Raw genomic sequence first — 21,641 nt, 5'->3', positions numbered from 1 at the left:
CATTATCAAAACACAGAATGTGATTTTTGGAAGTAGTAGCCACTTAAAATGTATTTGCTTAATGTTTCCTCATCGCTCTCACATTAAAAGTCATTTCTGCACCGCTGCTGCTATGGTAACGTCACGTTTTACAATGCATCATCTGACGTCGTTAGGACGCTTCATATTTTCTGTTTACTTTAACGTCCATGTATGAATGAGAAAACGGTTCAAATTAATGTTGCAGACTGGAAAATCGGTTCAACTATTTCCCTACATTTCATCATCTTAACTCCATATGTCATAAGTCTTATAACTTTTAATTTATAAGTCAAGTACTTAAGTAGAAATACAGATTCTCCAGTTCAGGTAGAGTTCTGCTATAAACTAATCACAACAATCCTGTTGAATTTGAGGTCCAGTATTTTTCAGGCATCTGACAAATAGGGTCTTGTTACGTTTGTTTGTTTCGAAAAGAAGATGATTGAATCAAACATTTGTATTCGTTAGATAAGAAAATAATCATTGGGTGCAAGACAGCAAGAATTCCACATTAGAAAGAGAGCAGGGTTTAAACAGCTCTCCATGAATGCCTTTGATGCACTCTGCTATCATCATTAAATGATGATATGATAAGATGGAACAAGTTTACACCCTTTTGTCTGCTGTTGTGGTCAAAAAACAGGTCTTACAAACCAGTTTGTTTCATGCATACCACGGCTTTAAGTGGCTTCCTTGTGTTACAATGGGAGGAAACATCAGAGGAGAATTATTTTTCAGTGGCTAGCACTCCATATTTTGAGTGCTTTTAAGTGTCATGTGACATCAGGAAGAGGAAATGAAAGGAATTAAAGAAGAAACTCTGTGTCCTACCCCCTCACACACACACACACACACACACACACACACACACCGACACACACACATTGTATAACTGTACACAACCTGGACACACACACGCGGCATCCACTCCAACCGGTCAGGGCCGAACAAATGAGCCGCAGAACTCAAATAGATTCCCTTTATCACCTTGCTGGCTCCAGCCACCAGAACATTAACACAATATTTATTGATGCTGCCACTTCTCCTGCTGCTGCCGCTGCATCATGGGAGCAGGAATGAAAGATCGGGAAACAGAAGAGAGAGGGAGAGAGAGAGAGAAAAGAGAGAAAGAAGAAGGCTAAGATCCAAATAATTTTCTAGCTAAGCCTCCCGCTCCGTCTCCTGAAATCTGCTGACAAACAATGAAGGAGGTGAAGTCGGAGCCAGCGAGCTTGGGGCGCCGCCAACAAAAAAGCCGGGAGGAGAGAGTGCAACAAAAAAAAAAAAAAAAAAAAGGGGGAGGACAGGTGGGAGGGAGAGAGAAAGAAACACAAGAGAGATTGAGGTTTGATCCATCGCTCTCAGGAGTTCATTAGCTCCTGGAACGGAGCGAAGGATGGAGAGAGATGGAGGATGAGCAGCAACCCCGACCACCACCTCCCTGTTTATCTCCCTCCACCTCCACCTCCTCCTCACTTCCTGTCGTCTGTCATCCTGAGACCTCTCCCCCTTCTCCTCCCCTCCGCTACCTTCTGTCCCCGCTGGCTTCACCTTCCACGTCTTCTCATTTGTCGCCTTTTACTTTACTGTCTGCAAAACTTTGTCTCGGCTGAACAGACATTTATTTGAATAAAAAGGACAAGTTAAAGCTCTCCGGCCTTCTTTTGTATTCATTTAATTAGATTTAATCAGATCACTGTGAGTCAGGAGCTTATTTCCATCTTGGATCACCGGGTGTTCAAACAGCAAAATGAAGGTTTGACATACTGTTTCTGTCTGTTGTTTACTCACCCTCTCTACACACACACACACACAGTAACTCCTGAAAGTCTCTCCATCAGCTCAGGCAGCATCTGTCAGCCTGTCCATCACTGTTCTTATACCGCCTTCAGACTTTCTATTTTTCCCCTGAAGAAGAGCAGGAGGGAGCAGGCGCACTGAGAGAGAGAATAGTCTGACACAGGAGGAAAAGAAGAAGAAAGTTTCAAATGGATAAAACCAAATTTAGCTTTTACCAATGTAAAGCATTGTTGGCTTTTTCTTCATATGGTGAAGCCTGACAGATTTCTCATGGACTAAAGCCTAATGGTACCTAATGATCCTCACAATGTCCCAGCAACTAAGCAGGCTGTTCTCCAACTATACTTATGAAAATAATAAGATAAGATAATATAATCCTTTATTAGTCCCGCAGCGGGGACATTTGCAGGATTACAGCAGCAGAGAGGATAGTGCAAACAAGAGACATAGTAAAAAAACAAAATCAAAACAAGTATTATAAATAAGTAAATAAGTAAAAAAATCCACAATAAGTAAAATATTACATAAACAGACTGAATACTTTTGGTATCGTACAGTGGATTGCACATATTTTTATATTGCACAGATTTATATAGTCGTTTTTTTATCGGCAACAGAGCTGTTATACTTAGATATCCCAAGAAATAAAAACGTTTGTAATCCAGTTATACATGAACTAGACCGCCAGAGTCCACATGGTGGATGTGTTAAACAAAAGCCGGTCTATTACCCGAGAGACTTCTGCTCGTTCCCCGTGTGAAACAAGAAGTCGATATTGATTTATTTGTCATGTAACTCAAGTAGTTTTGTTGCCTAAACGGAACCAAGTGATTCAGGATCTGTTCCTAAACCTAAGTTAGTAGTTTCTCTGTGAAGACAAAAGTTTACTTTAAAACACTGGATGCATGAAACAAGCCAGAATTGACACCTGTTGCTGACTTGAGGACTCACTTTTTGTAAAATATCATACGAACTGTTGTATGAGGATACGTTGTTATTGCTTGTTTTGACCAACAGTCCAAAACCCCCAAAAATATTACACTGATATAAAACACAAAATCCTCAAATCTAGCATTTGTGCTCAGTGAAATATCATCTGAACATCCATTATATAAATATTTGGATTCTTACAGTAGGAAAAGGAGAAATGAAAACACTTGAAATATGAAGGAAAGACTACATTCCCTTGGTGAGATGTGCAGTAATAACATCACTGTCAGCGTTGTGCTGTAAACACAGACTTCACTGTGAACTATCACCAAAAAATGCATCATTAATTTCATCTGAAAAACCATCTGCTGCACCGAACGCCCCACTGCTCGCATTCAGCCGGCGAGGGACGGCTTCTGCAGGACGGAGAGTCATGAAGCATATTCCAATTACTCCTGAGAAAAAATATGTGTTCCATCTCCTTCCTCACCGGTGATGAGTGCAGGTGTGCAGACTTTGAAATAATTCTTTACAAACACGGCTGAGTCACAGAGATAGAAAAAAAAAAAAAAAAAAAAAGTGTAAAAATGAAGACATCCTCTCTCCCCTTGAAGTCTGACGTCATCTCCCTGCCCACTGAACAGCAGGTTAGCATTCACACACACACACACACAATCAAGAAACCCATTAATGAGGTTCTACGCCACAGCAGGGTCATCCACTGAGAGCACACACTGATACAAAGCACACACACGGGTTAATGCATAACAACATGGCTGCAGTCTTTAATCCACCATAGGGCTGGTTTCATGTTGCAAAACTTGCAACACATGATAAAGACTGCCTAAGAGCAACCACTCAAACTGAACACACTCACAGGTGTTTTCATATGTTTGCATGTTTTTTTTTGTTTCCATTCATGTATTTTATGCACAGCTTGAAGTATTGCATCGGAAAAGCTGTGTGGAAAAGGCAAAAAATTCAATAAAACTAAAAAATCCTACGTTATCAAAGGTTAATCAAGTCTATAAGAACATCTATTTTATTACTTTTATTTACATTCAACATAATATTTCTTGCTTAGATTCTTCAAGAAAGAGAAAGTCTCCAATAAATCACAAAAAAATTAAATTATATTTGTCAGTATCAATATTGAAAAGCCAACATCGATCTGTTCTTGACTCTCTAAATCACAGCACATTGAACCACACACGTAATACAATAGTGCAATACAATAAGTGCAATTATAATACAATACACTGTGCAATTATAGCTTTAATAGTTTTTCTGTCTGTACATATAATATTTCAGTTATTGTGGATTTTTCCAATATATAATATTTTTTCTTATTGCTTATTTATAATACTTGTTTTTTATTTCATTTTATTTTTATCTTGTCTTTCTTTTACTATGTCTCTTGTTTGCACTTTACCCTATGCTGCTGTAATCCTGCAAATTTCCCCACTGCGGGACTAATAAAGGATTATCTTATTTTATCTTATCTTATCTTAAAGGAACACACACATTTATATACACACACACACACACACACACACACACACACACCCTTCTCAGCTAGTAGTAGTACCCGTGCAGCCGACATGCTGGTTAGTTAGTTAGTAAGCAGAGCAGAGCGCAGCAGAGAGCTGGTGACATGACAGCTAGCCAACCCGCCTGCAGGCAGCCACACACACACACACACACACACACACACACACACACACACACACACACACACACACACACACACACACACACACACACACACACACACACACACACACACACACACACACACACACACACACACACACAGCTCACATCCTTCACACATGTATTTGCCCTCTGCAGCCTTCTTAAGCAATGTGTGTAAAAAAACAACATGTATGTGCACACGTGAGGGGGTGTGTCATGGATGGAAGGTACAGTTTACGTGACGTCAGCGGTCCATTCATGAACACCACCCCTCCTCCTCCTCCTCCTCCTCCTCCCTCCTCCTCCTCCTCACTACGTAGCAGCTAATGCGATACAACGCACCACGTGGGGGTCCTTACCCCCTTTCTAAGCCAATCCCAGCTCAGCGCTTAACGCAGCTCACACTATATACACTACACACACACACACACACGTGTGCGTATGTAAACATGTGAGGCTTTAAAAGATCTGCCAGCTCCAGTTTCACATGACATAATGTAGAGGGAGTGTTGGCATACGCACACACATTCCTCCTGGCTAAGTCAGATGATGAGAGGAAATCACGGTGGGAGCTTGATGGGGAGATGATGATGAGGAGGTGATGACGATTAGCGGAAAGATGGATTGATGGATGGATGGATGGATGGATGAGAGGATGGGGGTAAAAAAACAGAGGATGGATGGAAGAGAAGGATAAAAAGGAATGAAGGATGTGAAACGTGGGTGATTGGCTGTCGTCAAATAAATAAATAAAACGTCTCTCATCCCTGTTTCACTCGCCTTGTAAACAACCGCTGTCTCTAAGCGAGAGAGGCGAGCCTCGAGGGAGGAAAAAAGGGGGAGGGGAGGGGGGAAGCGAGAATGAGTGAAAACAAGATAGCACTGCATCAGGAAGAGATATGAAAGACAGAGAGGGGGAGAGAGAGACAGAGAGTGAGAGAGAGAGAGAGAGTTGTTATGCCCCCACACACCATGACTCATCTCCGGTTTCATACCCAGCAGGAGGAGGGTGTGTGTGTGTGTGTGTGTGTGTGTGTGTGTGTGTGTGTGTGTGTGTGTGTGTGTGTGTGTGTGTGTGTCGAGAGAGAGTTTGAAGAGTGTACGTGCATCCGTACTTGAATATGGGTTTAGCGTTTGAGTTTTGTGGTGCACAAGTCAAGTGTGTGCGGATGATGACGTGTGTGTTTGGTGTGTGTGTGTGTGTGTGTGTGTGTGTGTGTGTGTGTGTGTGTGTGTGTGTGTGTGTGTGTGTGTGTGTGTGTGTGTGTGATGCTGGGAAGAGAGGGGTGAGGGTGGGAGGGTGGTAGGTGGGTCTGCTGTCACAACTGGGAACATTTAACAAGTCCCCAGACGGTTTCAGTTTAATTGATTCAAGCCTGCGTGCAGCCAGTTCAGCTTCATGTGAGCAATAAAAAAAAATAAAAAATAAAAATCTTCAAAATCATGAACAGTAGGTTGGTTACAAAAGTGGGGCTGAACATCCCACCAGAGGCAGATGCTCCACTTACACCCCATTACACCCGCTCACACCTGACTCCCAGCATCAGCACCCGCATCCACATGTCCTTGTTCTGCTGGTGGTGGTGTTGTTGTTGTTGTTGTTGTTGTTGTTTTTAAACAGGTAAGGATGCATCCACCAACCCAGGGATGCAGACAGAGCTCTGACTTACAGGAGGTAAACAACACCCCCACCCTCCTCTAAAGCCAGCAAGATCTGCTCAGCATGAAGCAGGAGGAGGAGGAGGAGGAGGAGGAGGCAGAGAGGAGTTGCTCTAATTCCTTGATGTGTGTGTGTGTGTGTGTGTGTGTGTGTGTGTGTGTGTGTGTGTGTGTGTGTGTGTGTGTGTGTGTGTGTGTGTGTGGTTGCGTGCTCAGCCTTCCTAAAAGCAGAGCTGCTCCCCTATCCTCCCATTTTTTTTTATTTTTTTTACTGAGCATTGAAGGAACCTGCAAAAATCCTCCAGGGACTGTGTGTACCTCCACCCTGCACCCAGACTACCTAACCAGTCACACAAACTCCATATCATAACCTAAAATGCACCTATGAATGTGTGTGTGTGTGTGTGTGTGTGTGTGTGTGTGTGTGTGTGTGTGTGTGTGTGTGTGTGTGTGTGTGTGTGTGTTCCTGCTTTTTCAAATCCGCCTGCAAGTTGCAACTCACATTCCTCGCCACGCTGCTGCAAATGGCCCTTTATTTTGTCGCAATTACACACAAAAAAATAAAATAAATAAATATAAATACCCACACTTCTTTGGACTCTCTCCATGTGCCCCGCTCGTACACATACACTTGATTCCCACCGGGGGCGCGTTCACGTTCACGTTCACGCCTGCAGCCAAGTAGTTTACCCGGATTAATTACACCTCTCCGTTCAAAAAAAATAATAAAATAATTTTTTTTAAAAAGGTGTTATATGCATTTGTTGCACTCACAACCAACAACAACCCCCTTTTTTTTTTTTTTTTTTTTTTCTTTTTTTTTTTTTGACCCACATGCACCGCTCCCAGCACCCGGCCAATGTGACTGACAAGCCCGCTGCAAAAAGTGCGCACAGAGCCCTGGTGGTGGCCTCCCAGCACCGACACACAACACATGAAGGGGACTCCAGCAGTCCTGCAACATGCACACTTTTACATGTTTAATATATATATTTCCATGGGTGTTTTATTTTCCTTTACCTTGATGGCAGTCAGCTTCGGATCCAGACAGGTCCTGGAGATTAGGAGAGCATTGGGAGTCTGGCACATGTATGTCTGCAGAGGAGAGAAGGGGATCTTTGGCCCACTCGGTGCCCTGGCACGCCGCTGCTCGGGCTCCACGTTGGGCTGTGACAGGACCGTCCCTGTCCCCTCCCTTCCGTCCCTTCCCTCCCCCTCTCGGTGCGCGTTGACAGCGCGTCGGCTCTGCAGAAATAATAAAAAAAAATCCCCAAAAAAGTGGCAGACAGGAGCTGGTTGCAGAGTTGCAGGGTTTTTTTTTTTTTTTTTTTTTATGCAAGTCAACAACAACAAACACAGGGTGGTGGAGGAGGTGGTGGTGTCCGCTGGTCCTGCTGCTGTAGCCGGCTGTGAGGTGCGCACATTACAGCTCACAGGAAAGCATGTCGCATTTTGCAAAAAGAAAAAAAAGACACAAAAAAAAAAAAAAAAAAAAAAAAAAAAAAGGAAAGGAAAGCAGCCCTCCAAAAAAAAAATATAGAATGTATCAAATCCGACGATTGTTTTCCTCTCCGGTGCCAACGAAACGCGAGGAAAAAAGGAGATCAGGAGGAGGAGGAGGAGCAGGAGGAGGAGGAGGGTTGAAGAAATTAAAAAAGAAAAAAAAAAAAGGATGCTTTATTTCCAAATGATGAGTCAGAGAAGATTGCGAGCACCTTCTGTTTCGCAACGTCCCTCCTTCCAAAATAAAGCACCGCTCTCTCTCCACGTCTCCGTCTCCAACCCTGCGCTCAGACGCACAGTCTCTCTCCCTCTCTCTCTCTCTCTCTCTCTCTCTGTGTTCAAACACAGAACAAATGCATGAAGATAAAAAAATAATCAGCTTCTTATCATCAGCTTGCAAACTCTTTTTGGCGCCATATTTATGGCGTACTTTCAATTCAGTGCTCCAGCAAAGCTGCACTTCCTACTCCGAGAGAAACGCGAGATCACTGCGCCTCGGAGAGGAGAGGATGGGGATTGAACCTTCACCTGCCGGTTCACTGTCAGCACGACAGGCTGTGGGTTTCATTAAGGGGTGGTGGTGGTGGTGGTGGTGGGTGAGAGAGAGAGGTGAAATGGGACATAAAAAAAATAACACACAAATGATTAATTAATAAAAGTTTCTGAAAACAATTAATAAGGTTATTTATCAATAGAGGACTCGATCATGCATGAATTCATTTGAGAAATATCTGCATATTATACAAAAAAAGTTTGAAAGTTTTCCAAAAAGAAAACAGTACCAGTCAAAAGTTTGGACACACCTTCTCATTCAATGGTTTTTCTTTATTTTTATTTTTTTCTACATTGTAGATTAATATTGAAGACATCCAAACTATGAAGGAACACATATGGAATTATGTGGTAAACAAACAAATGCTCAACAAACCAGAATATGTTTTATATTTTAGATTCTTCAAAGTAGTTGAATGAGAAGGTGTGTCCAAACTTTTGACTGGTACTGTATGTCGGCTTAAAATCACCTTTAAAATGGTTTTATGTTAATTTAAACTACTGTAGTATGTACTCACTGTAAAATTCTGAATGATGCTGGGAAATATCTTTAGACTGCAGGAATATCACTGTAAACAGCTGAGTTGTAATAATAATTGTATTTATTGTGAAATATTACTGTAACGTCTTGTGAAATCCTGGAATTGATTCATAGTGAACCTTGTTTTCTATGACTGACGTGTGGCTCCTTTAGAATTATGTTAGAAAATTCAAACTCATCCACAACTTGCAATTGATAGCACTTTTTAGATTTCAACTGCACCTATTTCATTTCACTCTCACCATTACCACCAACTGCTGTGAACACAATTTGTGGCTGGTGCCTGAAGTTCAAAGCGAAGGCCTGTAGTTGCATTTTACTGTAAGTGATAATATCTCTCCACCGGTGATTGATTTTGCTCCTCGCAGGGATCCAAAGGGAATGGTTGGCAAGTAAATTACCTTCCTTCACATTTTCTCTAAAATCTATATTTAAAAAGGGGGAGGAGGGTGTTTGATCAATGCGTAATCTACTGCCCTCCACTGTCTCTAAATCACTGTCCCCTTGGCCTGTTTTTGACCAGGACTACATTTTCCTGTAATTTCTCCACAGTTTGATGTTTGCAAAGTACAGCTTTCACAAACAAATCCGTCTTCAGTCCCCCATGAAAAAAACTCCCTGTCTCATTCAAAGTGTGCAGCTTTTGACTTTGCATCTCTGCAGTGAATCATCTCAACTTCTCTTTTCTTTTTTTTCTTTTTTTGCATTTAAAATGTCTGGTCAATGCACATATAGCTGCAGAGCCAGGAGGCCCACGAATATTAAGGTCATTCGGATGAACAAACGGGACGATTTGACTTGTATCACACACACAGAGATCCTGCATGCAAGGATGTCAGGTGCTTCAAATGCTCCTATCGGCTGTATCAGGTGTCACTCAGAAAGTAGAGAGAGAAGGGGGGGAGAGAGAGAGAGAGAGAGAGAGAGAGAGAGAGAGAGAGAGAGAGAGAGGAAATGCTGTTTTGTGATGCTGTGATGCTGTTTTGCACAAAGTGAAATGAAGCGGTGAAGGACACAGAGGAGGAGATTTTTCTGGCACACATTCAAATGCAACACCAGCATCACAGAGTTTGTCCTCCTCCTCCTCCTCCTCCTCTTCCTCCATCCTCCTCCTCCTCCACATAACGCAGGTGGAGGAGCGTCCCCTGAGGAAACAGCCTGTGACCCTCGTCATGGTCGTTTTGTAATGTGAGGTAATGCAATTTACTGTCTGATGAGATGCACGTGTTGTTGTATTTAGGCAGCAGATTCATCCATATGTGGGTCAAATAGTAGCTGTAGTATTTTTTTGAGTTTAAAGCTGCAGAACATTTTCCCATTTTCATTTTGTTAAATGTTTAAAGATGCTACATGTGTGCATTTTAAGAGTACTAGTTTAGTATTTATTTAGTTTTTTACTTACTTCATCTAGATGTTTTATAGTATCAAGTATAAGTTTATTAATATCAAGTATTAGTAACTAACAAATCTTTATTTATAGGAAAAAAACATCACAAGATTAAACAAGCTTTGACTCAGAAATCACTGAGTCAACATACCTGAGAGTGAGCTGAAGGAGGTAGGATTTATTTCAAGGCTGCAGACATGTTAACAGATTATCTTTGAATAATATAATCTTGACTTTCAGCAAAACCTTGGATGGATTTTGTTTTACAAAAGAGGACTAACCTCCTGCTTCTTTATCCTTCTGGTGTATTGCTCTTTGTTTTTCTCTACAAACTACAAAACAACATAAATATGTCATCTACATAACAGAAATACCCAATAATCTCGACAGTGTAGTTCCTCCATGAGTCCATGTGGTTCAGACCTAATTGGACCATCTGTGTTGTATTTCTGTGCTGAGGTTTTAGGATTTAGATTTTTTACATTACTAAAGCACAAGTAGCAATACCACCCTGAAAGTCTGTAAAGTAACTAGTAACTCTGTTTGTCAAATAGTGGGATAAAAAGAACAACAGTAGAAGTATTAAGTTGCACAAAATGTAAATACTCAAGTGAAGTACGGGTACCTCAAAACAGTATTTAAGTTACAGTAGTAACGTAAGTAACTGTTAAGCATTGTTAGGTTATATTATGTTAGCACAAAATCAAGTTTGACTTTCTGACTTGGTGTCCTTCACAACAGATTAAGATGTCTATGATGAAACAAACACACAAACATCTACAATACTTATTTAAATAGCAGTTAGCTGACAGTTGTGTGAATTTAGCTGTGTTAGCGTATCACTAAAGCTATGCTAAAGTGTTTAAACGTTGTATAGATACTTATTGACTATATATGTAGTGTTTTCGTGGTATGATTCAAGCACAACTCCACCATGAACCATTTATACAATGACAAATACCACAACAACAAAAATTGTACTACATGTAGTTGTCAGTTACATCAGTGGTACATCATTTGGAGCATGTCATGTACCGTACCACCGCACTAACATGACCCTTCAAAGCTTCCTCTGCTCCTTATTTTGGATTTAAAGACAGCAGCAAGGAGCAGAGCTGTGTTAAAAAAAAACAAAGACAAAGAGCAAAAACCAGAATCAAAATGCCTGATTTCCTTAACATTTAATTCCCTTCATCGTCTTGGGACTTTGAAATCTATTTGGTTTGAAGTTCTCCAGTCAAGTTAATTAGTTCCAAACATCTTGGTCTTTTTCTTTCTTTTGCTATTCACGGCACATAAACTCTTGTCAGTGTAAATCTCTGCTTATATTAATCTCAATCACTCTCCCACCAACCACAGCAGCCACCTCTAACAACACAACACACACACACACACAGGCACAGCATCGGCCAACATTACGCTATTTTTCCATGACATAGGTTGCATTTGATTTCCATAACCACACATTCCAGGAAATAGGATCAATATGTGGACACAGAGATGACAGTATTCATGCAGAGGCAGCTGTGTGTTGGTGGTGGTTGGTTGTTGGTGAGGAGTTTCATGCACTACTGTATCATGGCCCCGATATCCTTGTCAACTTAAATTAGGCCAATAGACGGGTAGATATCCTCATTTTTTTTAAACAATAGGTCAGGATTCAGGACCTGAAATAGCTGGCAGGTCTTACTGCTCCAGCATCCCTACATGTCACTGGTTTTAATTAGTCTGGGTCCCAGGGTGACGGGCTACTTTTATCACTTTGGTCCCAAACCTAAAAATGTTTTAAGCACCCCTCCTCTATGGGAGGCTTAATTCTATTTCTTATAGACCTGCTGCAAAGTTTCAAAGACGCTCGTCCAACTTTTTATTTTTTTTAATCTGTCTCAAGATGGCTAATTGGCTACTTTTCCTGCTTTACCTCCTACATACTAAAGCTCATAACTAAAATAGCTGTAGGGTTTAATCAAAATATAACTTAAGGGTTTGCTTAGACGTTATTGATCTGGCATGTACAGCTGTTACATTGCAACCAGAGGTTTGTATTTCCTATTTAGCATTTTTCCAATGATTAGCCTTCTATAACTGGTGCAATGGTTTAAAACCAGGAGGGGTCAAACAAATGGCAAGAGGGCCAGAACTGGTCCACCAAGTCATTCATTCCAATTTTTCAATACAATTTTTTATCAATGAAATGCACTGCTATGCCCATGCTGGATACGCTATTATAAATCCCACATGCTTATGTGAAGGCTACATGACAGGACACAGAGAGTCGAGTTTTCCAAGAAAAAACGGACCAGTTCATATTTCTTCACAAAGGTAAATGGAAGCCAGTGTTCTCGGTGTGGTTCACAGCACCTTTCAGCGCTCAAGGAACATAATATTCAGCAACTCATCACGGCGGAAAAATAAAAGAACTTGCAAAGACAAATGAAAACAGATAAAATTAATTGTTGAGGGATCAGCGAGACATCTCAGGTTGTTCATCATCTGTTCTTTAAATGGATTGTTCAGTAATGTCTTGAAGGTTCATTAATATTAGTTTTTCATAATGTACTTGTGCTTTTTTTACATTAAAAAATACAAAAAAATACAAAGGTAAACATTAGGATGTGTTGTTATTCATGGGTTATTATGCAATGGGCTTATTGGGCTTATACGGCCAACATTCAGTGGGATCAAAAAGTAGCTCGTTTCAAAATGATCATCTGCCTTGAGAGGGGGTGCAAACAGGAAATAACATAAACAGGAAGAACGAAAAGTACAGAACAGGAAGTATGATGTCATGTATTTTAACAGTGATAAATATAAATCGAATGTATCCACTGTGCAATATAAACAACCATTCAGTCCAATTATATAATACTTTAGTTTTTGTTGTGTTTTTATGTCTTTGAATATCTTGTTTTTTACTTATGTCACTTGTTCGTTTGCATTATCCACTCTGCTGCTGTAATCCTGCAAATGTCCACACTGTGGGACTAATAAAGGATTACCTTATCTTATCTTATTTTATTACACCATTTGATTATGTACACTCAGCAGAAGCATATTTCCGGCTTGAGGTTTGGGTAACTGTAGGAACAAAGAGGACTTGATTAGGGTTAGGGAAATACCATGGTTTGGGTTCAAATGACTACCTGGTTAAAGGTTAAGGAGCAATAATGGCAAATGTTTTTCCTTTGGTCCCATCGGACAAAAATTAAAAACGCCTATAGCCGTGGCATGACAGGGCTTTGCCATTTAACATGATTATTAATCGTTCTGGGGCATTTGCTAAGCACCTGATGCTGTTGTTTTTCTTGGGACTAAGTCTTGGGACTAAGAAAAACAGCAGGCAAAAGTACTTGGTATTGCGCAACATGCAATATACCTTAAAAATGTGCACAGAGTAAAATTCTAAAACTAGAAAGATGCACTCAGCAGAGTTCAGTTCTCCACCAGGTGTTTCTGCAATGACCACTGCTGTATTGTGTGATTGAATTAAAACAACCCACAGTTGGCTAACTCCCTGTCTAGACACCAATGGGCTGTAGGGCATCTTAAATAACACTTCATTCAAACTCAAAAACAAGAGGCTATGTATGCAAGCAATCGGCATGGTGTAGTCGTATAAGACAATGTTACCAAGCTGTTAGAAGCTCTCTGCCTGTCTAGCAGCTCCTGAGTTGCGGCAATGTACTCAGCAGTGAAAGTACTGGTAGTAGCGCTAGCTGTTAGCCATAAGCTAAACAAAGAATCCAAAACAATAAAAGTGAGACAACTGTTTTCCCCACTGTGTCTCTGGCTGCAGAGCTGCGTCTGAGAGGTACTCAGCAGTGTGTGTACTGATAGTCCAGTTAGCTGTTAGCGAAACACACCACACAAAACACTAAAAGTGAGTTAGCGTCTGGGGGTCGGCGGTGCTCTTAGCTGTGTTATCACTAGCGGCCCCTACCGGTTGGGGGCCTGTTAAGAGTAGTATGTGAGGAGGAGTCAGCAGGCAGTCAATGGCAGTGTAAAACAGGCCATTTTGCAGCCATAACTTCTGCTGATTAGCCGTGGACAGACAGGGAGACGCACACTCACTAACGGAGACACAAGAGCCATTGCTTGATTCTCCTGGTGAAGATTATAAATAAACCTTACTCTGAGATTTTAACTGCTTGTGGGGAAATAGTAAAATTGTTCTTTAGACTGAGTCAGCTTTTGAAAGGAATTCATTGAAAGTTGACATCCTGATTTACACATCTAATTATCTTCCAAACCCCTGAACAGGTTTACAGTGATCTATAACAATGTTTCTTTCCTGCCTCTTCATTTCTCCCTTCGCAGTAACACTCATCTCCACACAGACACTTTACAGAACGGGTTAATCGTTTTTCTCGCTGGCCCTCCTCCAGGAACTCCGTCTGAAAAGGCTACCTGTTGTCTGTGTGCTTCCCAATTATAGTTTTCTCCTGAGTAAGCATACATTAGGTGACTCATCAAGAACGGCTGTCTGCCAGAGCTGGCTGGAACACAGTGTATTATTTCAGCATCGGTGTATATTTCAGGCAGAGTGAGATGGTGGAGGGAGAGCGAGGCCATAAACCTAATGGGTTAGTTCACTCAATAAAGCGGCGACTTGTATGACTTGGAAGCTGCCCAAAATATAAACATACTCAGGAGTGTCACCGGTGGGGTTTTTCCAAGGGGGGAATTTGACAGGAGGTGAAAGTGCGTTTTTATGACTCATGACTTGTCTTTTTAGGACTGAATGTCTGCGTAGAGAACATTTTAGAGGCTACATTTCTTACTGAAACTTGTTAAGAGCTGGCATTTAGTGTTAAGGATAGGGTTTTACTTGTGCATATGTATGTATATATGTGCACCTAATATGTGAGAAATAGTGGCCCGACCCTAATTCCTTAAACCCTGAACCCTCATGGATTTAACTGACATCATGCATGCTCTCTTCCTACCACTTTTATTTAATTTATCTGTAAAGGGAAGGTTTTCTATTTTTTATTTTATTTATAAAAGTAAAGCAATTGGAGCTAGATTGTCTGTATGAAATAAAGATTATTATTTGAATTATTATTATCAGTCTTTACTCCCTGATTTTAACGTTTTCCAGAATCTTATTGCCTCACATGATGAGAGGTAATAGTCAAATACTCGATTTACCTGTTTTTTTGTCAAATAAGCTTCAATAACAAAAATGTTTGATTAACGAACCAGTTGTATAATATAGTCTCTGCTTTCATTTGTTCTTATGTACCATCTTTAATCCTCAATGTTTTTGTGTAAATTGAATATGCAAGACTGGACACCAATATGCGGTCCTCTTTCTTTACCATTTTGACGTATCCATGCTTCTACTGGTAATCCTGTGTTTAACGTCACATTGCGATGAATTGTGGGTAATTCTTTAAAGCAAAGTCTGCAGAAATTTGGACTGACAAAGTGTGCGTAAAGGGCTGGAAATGTCTGCAAGAGAGCCCTCAAACCCTCACAGTTTTGCAGAAATGCGACTCTAATCCCGTGAGTGTGGAGATTGGGATTGGGCCGTTGTGCAGGTGTTATGTGCATGAACACAAGTCCAGTGTGCAGAAGGGAAGATTCAGGCGGCGTCATGTTTCTTGTGTTAACTTAGTTTCTCTGTGGTGTGTTAGCCAAAAACAATTGATTCAGAGCATCAGGAGAGCCCGGCCTGTTTTGTAACCACTCGCAGTAAACTGACACTGCGTGGAAATAGAATTACAATGTTCAGAGCGCCATGGAAAACTGGATGAAGCTGGAACATGTGGGAGAAGTTTAAGAGTGGAATCAAAACCAACGGCATTACTCAATAAAGTTATTTTTAAATTAAAGCCTAAAGAAATACTCTTTGTTATATCTGGAGTGATTCATCATAATGGGCTTTTTGGCAAATACAAATCCCCCTTTCTTTTGTTGTTTTGATTGTTCGGGTATTTAAATCTTAATTTGTTGTTAACCTAAAGAAACCTGATGAAGATGAAACACTTTAAAACTTTTTAAAATGTGTTAAACTTGATGCATAAATCTACAGAAAGAAGGTCAAAACAAACCTGAAACCACAAATTTAGCTCATCAAGTTAAGATTTACTGAACCAGCATGCAGCGTTTGAAACATCTGGAGTTTGGCATCTTTACACAATGAGAATGAATGCAGGATATTTCTGAAGGTGAGACAGTCCTTTTATTGGTTCTCAACAATGATCTCGATCTTCACTGAACACGTCAGGTTGCACATTTAAAAAAAAAAAAACCTCCTGTCTGGATCTGCTCAGACATTATTTCATCTCTGCGTGTTCGACTGTTGTTCCAACCTGCTGTGTTTTCTTTGGCTGGGTTTCCACTGTTCCTTTACAACTGATGGGGAAATGATTTCAGGTGTTTCTTTATTTCTTTCTCTCCATTTTTCACCTTTATTTGACAGAGGATCGGATTTAATGGGTCCTTAAGAGATTTTATGAAAAGCCGCCCTGTTTACAAGCCTCAATTTTCTCTTTTAAACCAAATGTGTTGGCATGATACATCAGATATGCAGGAGGTTATGCTGTGTGTGTGTGTGTGTGTGTGTGTGTGTGTGTGTGTGTGTGTGTGTGTGTGTGTGTGTGTGTGTGTGTGTGTGTGTGTGTATTCTAATCATTTGCATATCTTTTCAGGAGTATAGAGCCTTTTTAACAATGAAAAGCAAATGTATAATTTTCTCTTTTCTAATAAGGATCATCTTATCAATCAAGTGCACGTGGAAACTTTTCTTTGGGGTAATTTTAATTTCCAAAATGATTTTTTAATAGACCCTCTCTTCTTAATTAATTATCACAGAGGCCAAACCCTGTATTGTATTCCTCCCAGATGTTTTTAGGCTTTTACAACGACATTAATTAACAGTTAAATCAGTTTTTACTGAGCTGTGGAAACAAAAGTATGACTACTCTGTCTGTCAGTCCGTCTGACTTCATGTTGGCTTGCTTTCCTTTTTGGAATCCCTCTGCATATCAATGACTTCATGTCAAAACAAGCCCCAAAGCCTCCTCTGCTGTGTGTGTGTGTGTGTGTGTGTGTGTGTGTGTGTGTGTGTGTGTGTGTGTGTGTGTGTGTGTGTGTGTGTGTGTGTGTGTGTGGTGTGTGAGCATATCTGTGATCTGTGAGCCTGAATGACCATAAGCCTCTTTACATGGGCTGGAGGTTAAAAGTCCAGTGTTTCTCTCTGATCATATTCCTGGCAGGCTGGTCAAGTGCAAAGAGAGAGAGAGATGTGTCGCTCAAGTGAGAAGATGAAGAAGGCAGAAAAATGAAAGTAAGTGCGTGTGTGTGTGTGTGTGTGTGTGTGTGTGTGTGTGTGTGTGTGTGTGTGTGTGTGTGCAGACATTTCACCACCACACTACCTGCTTTGTGAATTTTATATATCTCCTGGCAAAGCAAGAACCACAGAGAGATCAAGCTGTAAGGGAGGAGGATGAAGCCTGGGAAGCCTAAAGCCGTGTCAGCTCACCTCCAGCCGATGAACTGCATTGAAGACAGCGAGAGGCTACTGCTTTCATTTTAACAGACCACAGCGACCCAAGGAGGTATTTTTCACAGCAGACATTTTGACATATCGTAGCAGGGAAAGCACAGGTGTAATTAGTGACATCAGTGACAAATGTATTCCATTTATGCCAGCCAATTCAAGGGTCCAGGTTATGTGCATGATCACTCACTTTCATGGCTCACTGAGACACTTAAATGGAACAGAGCCAGTGTTAATAGTATTAGTTTCACATGTGCTTCTGCTGCTATGAAAGGTGAAAATGTGTGATGTTAGAATGGGCCCTTTTATCTTATTGTTCTTTAAAAGCTTTCGCATACATTGTATTATCTCTTAAAAAAAGAAACTTATTGTATTTATTTTATAGATGTGGTTTGCCATTTAAGGTTTTATTAATTTTACAAAAATATGATTATATCGTCTCCAAACGTGATCTGTTCCTAAACCTAACCAAGTAGGTTTTTTTGCCTAAACCTAACTGAGTTGTTTCCTTCGAAGACATAGGTTTATTTTGAAAAGACTAAACTTGACACGTGTTGCTGGCTTTAACAAGGAGTAACTTTTTTGTAAGATAGCATATTAATCGTTGAATGAGGATACGTTGATTAGAGAGACTGGACAGCGACCGAAAGCAGTCAAGTGTGTAGTGAACATTTTGTCTCAGGTCCAACAAAATATAATGTAAAAAAAAATAAAAAAAATAAATATATATATATATATATATATATATATAAAATAAATAAAAATAAAGTAAAAAAAATAAAAATAAAAAATAAAATAAAATAAAATAAAAAAAATAAAAAAAAAAAAATAAATAAAAAAACATTGAATGAGAAGGTGTGTCCAAACTTTTGACTGGTACTGTATGTATATATAAAAATAAAAAATAATAAAATAAAATAAAAATAAAGGTTTGGGGACCTCAGAATCACATCCCTGCTTTTTGCAGATGATGTGGTTCTGTTGGCTTCTTCAGAACGTGACCTTCAACACGCACTGGGGCGGTTCACAGCCGAGTGTGAAGCGGTCGGGATGAGAGTCAGTACCTCCAAGTCTGAGGCCATGGTTCTCTTCCGGAAAACGGTGGATAAAATAAAATATATAAATATATAAATATATATATATATATATATATATATAATAAATATAAAAGTAAAAATTAAAAAAAATTGTTTGATAGTAAAATAAAAAATTAAAATTAAGAAAAAACCATTGAATGAGAAGGTGTGTCCAATCGTTTGACTGGTACTGTATATATATATATAAAATAAATAAAAATAAAAATAAAAGTAAAAATAAAAATAAAAATGAAGAACAACCATTGAATGAGAAGGTGTGTCCAGTCTTTTGCCTGGTCCTGTCCCCTCTGCAGACGGTATTTCAGGTCCGGGTGTAGTACCCAGCTCCACCGCGGAGTGTCGCTGTTTGACACAAGCCAAGTTATGAAAAACAACTTCCGGGACCCTCCTCTTAGACCGGAAGTTGTCTCTCGTTTACTCGTCCTGAGAACAGCAAAGATGGCGAACATGGACGTAGAGGACTTCATTCAGCAGAACAGAGCTCTGGCCGACCAGGTGGACACGTTTCGGGGTTACTGGGAGAGCGAGAAGCACTGGCAGGCCCGGAGAGAGTTCCTCCTGCGGAACATCAGCGACTTCGAGGACCCGCATCTGGACCAGCTGGTCTCTCTGTCCATGGTCTGGGCCAACAACGTCTTCCTCGGCTGTCGGTGCGTAAACACGTGATGGTCCTCTAACCTAACTCTAAGTCTTGACTAAAAGTTTCAACATATTGTTTGGTATAAAGTCTGATTTGTGAGAGTTTGTGTGGTACGCATGGCGGAATGTTTTGGAGTTCAGACTCTTCTTCGTGGCATTAATCAGCTGTTTGAAGGCTCTCTGCTGCCCCCAGTGGCCATATGGTGGTATTGCAACATATATTTTTTTTAAGACTGCAGTTCATTGTTTTTCCTCTCAAGTCAAACAGCTGATTATATATAAAATAATTATTGTTTTTTTTATAGAAATCTTTTCAGTGACTCCTTTTAGTTTAGTCAAAAGTAATTGCAAGTTTAGAGTAAAGTTTTTTTGACTTTAACATTTATGGCCACAAGATGACATTGCAACAAATTGGCCTTTTATGAGATAATATAAAATAATCCTTTATTAGGATTACAGCAGCATAGGGTATAGTGCAAACAAGAGATATAGTAAAAGAAAAACAAGATCAAATAAAAGAAAAAACAAGTATTATAAATAAGCTTTTTATAAATAAGATAAAAAATAAAGAATCCACAATAACTGAAATATTTAAATACGTACAGACACAAACTATTATAGCTATAATTGCACAGTGAAGACTGCAGATTCATTGTTTTTCAAGCAGCATATTATAAATAAAATCTCAAGTTAAACAGACAGAAAATATTATAACTAAAAAATAAGAGCAATCCACAATAAAAGCTGATAAAGATATTAAGCAAGTAAGCCTTATTTTTTTTAAACAATTTTTTTTGGGGATGCCACAACTGATATTTTTATTTTATTACAGTACCAGTCAAAAGTTTGGACACACCTTCTCATTCAACTACTTTGAAGAATCTAAAATATAAAACATATTCTGGTTTGTTGAGCATTTGTTTGTTTACCACATAATTCCATATGTGTTCCTTCATAGTTTGGATGTCTTCAGTATTAATCTACAATGTAGAAAAAAATAAAGAAAAACCATTGAATGAGAAGGTGTGTCCAAACTTTTACTGGTACTGTATATTAATTCAGTACAAATTGGAGTTTGACTGATACAATATCTATGAGGTAACAGAAAGAAATACTACAGAGGAAAGCCTTATATTTGTATTTTTAAGGGATTGTGACCAATATTAAGTAGGACATGTTAAAGTAAAGTAATAAAGACAGTATTTCTAAATTAATTTAACACATATTAGGCATTTCTGCGCTGAAATTTCTTATTTAAAAAAAAAAAAGAAGCTGATCCAATTATTGTTTTTTATACATCTTTTCAGTGACTCCTTTAGTTCAGTCAAAAGTAATTGCAAGTTTAGAGTAAAGGTTTTGAACATCACCTTATAAATACCCTAAAAACATAGATTTTTCATGGAATGATTGAAATAGAGTTAATAATTCTGACTTTAACATTTTAAAACGTTTATTTTTTTGAATTTACCGTCATGTAAGACAAAGAAAATCTCTTGAAATGGGGAATGTTGCCTAAAATACAACAAAATGTTCTTGTTTTTCTTACTTTAACACAATATCCCACAGCTGAATTATTGATTTAGAGTATTGGTATTATTAATAAATATTAACAGATCATTTTTCTTCACCAATGGCAGGTACAGCACAGAGCTGCTGGAGAGAGTGAATGAAATGGCTGAAGGCGTCGTGGTGGAGGACGCACCGATCTTCAAGACGAGAGACGAGATTATGAAGAAGCAACAGGTTTGTCTCTCTCACACACACGCACACACACGCACACACACACACACACACACACACACACACACACACACGTGTACACACACACGTTGACAAGATTAAATCATTCATGTCTTCTTCTCTCTCCCGTCACAGGGTCGATGACCGGCTCAGTGGTGTTGGATAAAGCCTGAAGACCGACGGGACTCTGCTGTTGTTTACATACAAACTGAGCTCGGAGCACATGTCACGTGTTTTTTTTTTACATGTTTTATGATGAACGTGTTAACATCTTAAATGTTTTATCAAAATCAGAAAGACTGTGTGACTCAGCTTTTACTTGTGGAGAGACAGCCAAGATGTTTTTAGCAGTGTGGGAGCTTCACTGCTCGTACATTTTTACACTATTGTTTTACTTTTTTTTAAAGCGTACTCATCGTTTTATGTATTGTTTTTTAATAAATTCAGATGAAAGATGACGTTTGGTCTTTTCCTAATGACTGAAACATAAAAGACTTTCTTTCTTATCGTGGTAATTGTTTTTCATATTACATTTGTGCTGATTTTGTGTGAATAAACAAACAATAGAGG

The 21,641-nt window shown here is 39.5% G+C and overlaps 2 protein-coding genes across 2 annotated transcripts in view; one reads left to right on the top strand and one right to left on the bottom strand.

Moving 5' to 3' along the window:
* jade2 (jade family PHD finger 2) overlaps nucleotides 1–7,414 on the bottom strand; it is a 171,506-nt gene extending 164,092 nt beyond the window's left edge. The window contains exon 1 of the mRNA XM_054626084.1: nucleotides 7,126–7,414. Within this exon, the coding sequence (XP_054482059.1) occupies nucleotides 7,126–7,194 (69 nt within the window). The 5' untranslated portion in view covers nucleotides 7,195–7,414. The remainder of the gene's footprint in view (nucleotides 1–7,125) is intronic.
* Nucleotides 7,415–19,099: 11,685 nt separating this feature from the next.
* On the top strand, nucleotides 19,100–21,543 carry cdkn2aipnl (CDKN2A interacting protein N-terminal like). Its single transcript, XM_054626524.1, has 3 exons — nucleotides 19,100–19,342; nucleotides 20,969–21,074; nucleotides 21,207–21,543. The coding sequence occupies exons 1-3, from the start codon at nucleotides 19,131–19,133 to the stop codon at nucleotides 21,213–21,215; spliced, it is 327 nt and encodes a 108-aa protein (XP_054482499.1). The 5' UTR covers nucleotides 19,100–19,130; the 3' UTR covers nucleotides 21,216–21,543.
* The last annotated feature ends 98 nt before the right edge of the window (nucleotides 21,544–21,641 follow it).

Source organism: Anoplopoma fimbria, chromosome 24 (genome assembly GCF_027596085.1).
Source record: "Anoplopoma fimbria isolate UVic2021 breed Golden Eagle Sablefish chromosome 24, Afim_UVic_2022, whole genome shotgun sequence".
Lineage (NCBI taxonomy): Eukaryota > Metazoa > Chordata > Actinopteri > Perciformes > Anoplopomatidae > Anoplopoma > Anoplopoma fimbria.
This window is presented reverse-complemented; position numbering and strand designations above follow the sequence as displayed.

What these genes read in the sequence shown, in the direction of transcription:
- cdkn2aipnl (XM_054626524.1), top strand. Translation starts at nt 19,131, where the DNA reads ATGGCGAACATGGACGTAGAGGACTTCATTCAGCAGAACAGAGCTCTG. An exon ending in AACGTCTTCCTCGGCTGTCG is followed by an intron (nt 19,343 to 20,968) that starts GTGCGTAAACAC and finishes CACCAATGGCAG; the next exon opens with GTACAGCACAGAGCTGCTGG.